Source organism: Aulonocara stuartgranti (assembly GCF_965226115.1).
Source record: "Aulonocara stuartgranti genome assembly, chromosome: 11".
In the NCBI taxonomy this organism is placed as follows: domain Eukaryota; kingdom Metazoa; phylum Chordata; class Actinopteri; order Cichliformes; family Cichlidae; genus Aulonocara; species Aulonocara stuartgranti.
This window is the reverse complement of record NC_138947.1, coordinates 14,840,151-14,846,515: the sequence shown is the minus strand read 5'-3', so window position 1 is coordinate 14,846,515 and position 6,365 is coordinate 14,840,151. Positions and strand designations below refer to the sequence as shown.

Genomic DNA, 6,365 nt, shown 5'->3' with positions numbered 1-6,365 from the left:
TAGGCAAAGGAATGTAGCTAAAGAAATAGAATTTTTATAAAACTATCAGGTTAGGTTAAAGCAAAACATCCTTCCATTTAAAGCCACAGAAAGATAACATTTCGTGTTAATGATTAAAGCCCCGTTGGAATGCAGACTGGCAGCGTGCCTGCAGTGAAATATGCACAATTACATTTTTCACACATGTAACTCAGACACACAGAGAAAGAGACATGACACATTTATTAAAACTTGAGTTTTACATTTGATTGATGCGCAACATTGATTGACAATCATCATCCAGTCGGTAAATATTTTTGTTTTAAGTATAAAACCATTTGAAAATACACTTTTCAATTCAAATGTTACTGATTGCTATGTGAATCTGCACGGTGAAACAACTGTATTATAAAAGTCGCTCAGCTGAGAGACACTGGGAACAGGTGTGTCCTCTTTTCTATAGCAGTATGAATAATGCTTGCATGATAGGGTTTCATTGAAAGCTTATCATTGAATGTGGCAGCAGTCAGCCCTACTGTAAGTAGGAACCACAAAGTTTCCAATACAATTTCAGTGGTCCTCAACTGCAAGGTGGGCCTCCCTGTGTGGGTGCAGCACCAGAGGAAGAACATGCACAATCAAGGGGTAAAAAGCTTGTCAGTATTACTGTGCTGACCTTCATATGACTGAAATTCAACTAGAATCTCTGTCCCTCTTTTTTTAAGTTCCTTCCTCATCGATGTTAATGAGTGACAGAAACCGTGCACGAGCTCTTGCAAGGGAAAGGAGGTGGGGGTGGGGGTGGGGGTGGGGGGGGGTTGATAAATTGATTTTTAAGTTGAAGCATGCCACAGAATGTTTGTGAACCACTGTCCTATTAAAACATTACCTGTTAACTCAACGGTACCGGGATTAAATACACCACTTCCCTCTAGAAAGAAATACATGTTTTGCAATAATAAGTTTAACTTGTAACTATTTTTTAATTGCAACTATTTACAATAAAAAAAAATGGGTAGCTTAAGTTAAACACACTAGTAAAGTAGATACATTTGACTCCCCTAAAAGTTAATAAAACTACATAGAAATGCATACGGTACAAAATGCATCAACCATTTTAAGAGACTTGTCATAGTGATAATAAAGAAATAACACATTGGTTAAGGTGCATTCAGACTGCAAGATTTTAGCAGGAAAAAGCTTTAGCAGGATATTAAGTTTGAGGTATGCCGATCGCACAGTGATAACGCCTCCTGAATCCTACGCTACAACGAATGAGTGCAATTTCTCCACCACTCTTCCATCGTACGTGCCAACATTTACCTGGCATGACTCAACTAGACCTTCTTTTGGAATCTCAAACATTTCTTTTTGCATGTTTTACCTCAAAATCTATTTGTCTGCTTTGGCATTTCTACAATTGCACCATCACATTGTCTCACGCTACACTTACATTGCTCATTTTGGGTTTGTTTGTTTTTTAAGTTGTCAGATTTGTTCCTGAGGCTACTTTTGGTCACAAAACTGTCTCAACGCCCAACTTGGGACTTCTCTACTGGTGCAGCGTAGGACTGTCATTCTAGAGCCAGAGGAACAACTAGCCTTTAACACTGGTCATGTTAATGAATGTCTGCGTCTTTGGGAAATATAGTTTGCTTTGGGGAGTATAGCTTGGCTTGGTTTAAAGGTACAAAATAGCTGTAGGATTATATATAATGTGAAGAGAGTAGCATCAGTCTTCTCAGATATTGCTCAGCAATAAAGAAATAATCCTGGTTTTCAAAATGTAAAAAACTACTCATTGTAAAAAGCTCTTTGAAAATGATCTGAATGCAAACGTTTTCTGCGACGCTTTCAGCCATTTGTTCATTTGTTCTTAGTTGTTTCTTCCCGTCATCTCGCTGTGTGATTGTCAAAGAAGGACCCAAAGTCTTCAGTCTCATATGTGTACTGTGAAATAAAGCTGCTGCTTTTGTTGTAGCACCAGGCCAGTTTGGCATCCACGATTGAGTCCTTAAAGCCAGCAATACTTGGGCTCATAAGCATTTTGTTCCTCTTGGCACGTTTTACAGAGTTACTGAATGCCATATTTTGTCTCCAGTTCCTCAGCTGCTTTCCCCAGGTGCATATTTCTTAGTTTTTCTAATAATTCATTGAACAGTGGCCTGTGCAGCATTCCACCTCGTCCTCCTCCACCTGAATGTAAGGCCCACACCCGCAGCATCTGGTAGTGAGCCTCCCGGCAGGATCGGTGATCCATCTCTGCTTGTTCAATCTCTGTATCAGTCACACCAAGACAACGCACCAGCTGCTTCACCTGCACCACAGGTACCAGATCCAGGACGGCATAGATCAGCTCAGAGACTGTTGGGGGGAGAAATGAATAGGGGTATTGAGCAAAAGCGATACAACTGAGCACTTTTTGTTGAAGCTTGCACACTGGACCTCTGATGAGGAGCTATACACTCACGATTGATTTCCAGCGGGACACAGTCAGGCAGTTTGGACGTCTCCACTTGGGCCACAGAAGTCTGAGGAACCTCTGTCACAATGGTCTCCAAATGTTCCTCACTCTTCACCAAGACCTGCTATAAAACAAGAGCAGATCCTATTTATTGTCTGCAGATTGTAGACCGAACTGAGAAAAGTAACGACCGGCAGTTAAATCAACGTACCTCACAAGATTCCTGGGAAGTGTCAGATCGCTGGGAGGACCGTAGTAGCCTTTTTTTGGTTTGTCGTTTCGTGATCACGTACGTCATTAAAACCACCGACACCATCAACACTAATATTCCAGCTCCAGCTCCAGCAATTATACTGACAAAAGAGTCCGATTCATTGGGCGTATTTTCTTTTGAAGTAGCTAGAGAGTTACAGAAAAAAAAATAGATCCATATTAAAACATAAGAAAAGAAAATGTACAGAAAATGTAAAGTTTTACTGGAGTCGAGAATTGAAAAAACATACATTATGTCTTAGTCAACAAAATTATTAATAATATTATAATATGCTTAAGTACATCTATGATTATTCTATTTGCTCACTCTTTTGTGAGAAAGAGGGCCTGGTTGGTGCTCACCTATTGTGGGTTTTGAACACAAGTGGTTGCACTGAGGAGAGCAACTGTGGAGAAGAGAGAACACATTTCATAACACGGACGAGGAAGTAGCACATCTTAAAGAGGAAACGATTCACATGACAGCCAAGATGCCTTTTTTACATCATCATATGAATTCAAGCAATTTCATTTTCACACTTTCAGTACTGTTTCAAAGTTACCACTAAGCAAGTAATTAGTGTTGAATTAACACTTATTCAGCTGTCACAATCACTACTAATTGCTACATTTATTTGTTAGAAAGAATGTAGCTCGGGATTGTTGAAAGTACGGGCAGCAAGTTCCCTTGGGCTCTCAGGTTTTTTCCCATGATAAATACCACTGTACCTATCCACATGCTAAATTATTAACTAACACAAAATGTGGGTTGCCATGATTTTTACATTCATAATTCTATTTTTTTAAGTATAAGACATCCACATAAGACATCTGTCTACATCGGCTTGACTCGAGTGTTTCTAAGACTTATAAACATTTACTTCCTCCCTGAGTGGGACAGACAGACCGTGTGTTTAACAAATGAGAACTTGTTCAGTGACTGTTCACATCTCAGGTTTTCATGTGTCATAACTTCTCTGTTGCCAACAAATGGAAAGACTGAGAAATGTGCTGAGAGTTTCAATTCTACAAACACACTTCCCCGTTAACATTTAAACAAACAATCCCAAACAGTGAAATAGGAACAATGCGCACACACACAAAGCTCACATACAACAGTCGTATGCTCACCTCTCGCACAGTTTGCACTTGCCGTTGTCTTTGTAGTAATTGTCCTTACATCTGCACACAGTGTTATTATCTGGTGTACCTGTGAACAGCAAGATTGTTTCTATTTAGACTCACATGAAGAAATGCATTATGGGCCATGACTTAGTGGGTACTGGAATAAGTTAAGGCTTACATTTCTGCATTTCCACTTCATCGGCTTTGCACGTTTTACATCTGCGACAATCAAAGGTTTCGCTGTCAATTCTAATCTTGTAATATCCATATTTACATCGACACTTAGTGTTCTGGTTTCCTAAACATGGCGACACCTGGATTTCATTCTTTAAAGCTGCAGAAAGGAACGCACACACACACAAAAGAAAATCAAGTAAGGCAAACCTGAAGCTGAAGATATACTTCTAAATCTAACATGTTAGACTGAGTCAGGAAAGGATAAAGTTGCTCTACCTTTGCAGGTTCTGCAAGGTAGGCAGTTGGGGGAGTAGTTCATAAATTCTAAGTACTGTCCTCCCGGACACTGTGTGCAGGTTGATCTCTCTTTGGGACCATGACATTTTTCTTGAAGCTTAAAACCTGAAAACAGGAAAATTACGTGTAAAAACAAAAAGTTAGCTTGATGATGTCTCAGATTATTTGCTTGTCACTGTGGATATATATGACATACAGTGGCTCATACAGTACCTGGACTGCATTTGTTGCAACATATTCCATCTTCAGTGTGAAACTCGTCAGGTTTACAGTTCTTATTAACTTCCTGTGACTCTGGTAACGATGCCAAAGTGGTGATGAACATGCACTAAAACAAAGAATTTACAATGAATATCCAAAGAGAAGTTCCCAACAAGGGAATTTCTCATTTCTTCATGCAGTGACCTTTAAGGTGTTCTCACCATCAGGCAAAGTAAGGTGCCAAAAGAGGCTTTTTTACTCCTCTGTCCTCTGTGCCGAAGGGCCTCCATAATCAAAATGACCCAAAGTCCACTAATTTGAGGAAGTGTAGTTGCATAGCATAGCTGCTGCACTCCATCAGCCCCCGATCCTCGCACTGGCCCCTTGGCTGCTGTGTAGGATTGCGGTCTGTTCTCTGGTCAGCTGAATGGTAATTAACAAAAAGGATTTTAGGAATAGGCACAGTACAAAAATCATAAAGCAGGATTTTGGCAGAGAGCAGAATGCATTTTAAAGCTCTAATCGCGTCAGCCGCTACCATGTTTGCTTGTGCACTTTAGAACTACTCATATGCTACAGTATTGTGTCATAACATTAAGACATACTGTGCTTTTATCAGGTGTTATGGTTGCATAAATGCTAAAAATGTGCTATTTAATCCAGTTGGTAGGTGAATGCTAGGTAACCAAATGACATCATAACATCTGATGATAGATAAGAACCCCGAGACCTGCCAAGTTTGGTTGCTCAACTCCTGATAACATAGAAGGAGTTTGCATAGAGATGTGGAGCATTATTAAAAATTATTTTTTACATTTAAATTAGCAGAAGTGAAACAAAGTGAACCCCGGGTTCACGTTGTGTCCATAGACTTGTATTGGACAGAAATTTTAAATAGATTAGATGAAATGGTATGTGTGGTAGAGGTTGAATTATCAGAAGTGGTTTTCCCAGCATGGTGAGAAGATTAAACGAAACTCTCTCCAAGCCGCTGCACAGGTAATAATTTATCTCATTTATCTCACAAATGTAACGCCACAGGTATACGGATATGTAACGCGTGCGGGGGCTGAGGCTGCAAATGTTTTCGCCTGGATTTTTTATTAAAGCTGACTATTAGCAGAGCGGTGCTTTATACAATCCTACACATAATACTGCACATTATGCATCTTCTCCCGTTAACAAGCCCTTAATTCAATGAATTTAAACACCTTAAAGAGGACGAGTTTGGGTGTGACTACTGTGAAGACAGTGTGATCCCTAAAGAAATAATTCACAGAGAGACTGATTTTGTGCTCAGTAAACGAAGGTCGCATATCTGCGCCACTTGTTTGGGCAGCTTCCCTCTTCGCTTCCCTGTCGCGGTCAAAGGCTGAGATTAGAAACTTTTTCGAGTGTTTTTAAGCGCACAAAAACTCGACGTGTCTTATTTTTACGTATTTACAGATTACACTGACGTGTTTGAGAACTTAACCTGCACTTTTCATTTAACTTTTTTCTTGTCACTGGTTTCGATTTAACTACCCACCACACAAACGCCCACCACAGTCTGATATGAATCGCTCCTTCCCACAGACACACTGCTTAGATATTTAACTGTCACTTACCTGGACGACCACCGTCACTCTGAGGAATATTTCTTAACCTCAGCTCCTTGCGTGGAAATCGGCATTTCAGTTACTGAAGTACACATATATATTTTAGAGAAAGCAGCGCGACAGAACTGCTGCTGCCCAGTCTCTGAAGAGGGGAGGCGGTCTCAAACGGGAAATGCTGTGACGCGCACGTTTCACAGGAATTAGTTTCACAGGCAAACTGGCAAAACTGCACCTGAGGTTCAAAAACACAACAAACCTGTAGGAAAGCCGTT

General features: G+C 40.2%; 1 protein-coding gene across 2 annotated transcripts; it reads right to left on the bottom strand.

Moving 5' to 3' along the window:
- Window positions 1–203: 203 nt before the first annotated feature.
- Window positions 204–6,365, bottom strand: tnfrsf1a (tumor necrosis factor receptor superfamily, member 1a). Of its 2 annotated transcripts, none has more exons than XM_082552793.1 (10): window positions 6,103–6,365; window positions 4,717–4,918; window positions 4,508–4,622; window positions 4,274–4,399; window positions 3,999–4,154; window positions 3,827–3,905; window positions 3,059–3,102; window positions 2,655–2,842; window positions 2,450–2,564; window positions 204–2,343 (listed from the first exon to the last, which is right to left on the bottom strand). In XM_082552793.1, the coding sequence occupies exons 2-10, from the start codon at window positions 4,783–4,785 to the stop codon at window positions 2,054–2,056; spliced, it is 1,182 nt and encodes a 393-aa protein (XP_082408919.1). In that variant the 5' UTR covers window positions 4,786–4,918; window positions 6,103–6,365; the 3' UTR covers window positions 204–2,053. The 2 variants fall into 2 exon arrangements, with proteins under 2 accessions (XP_082408919.1, XP_082408918.1); XM_082552792.1 differs by having other exon boundaries at window positions 2,450–2,567; window positions 6,103–6,361.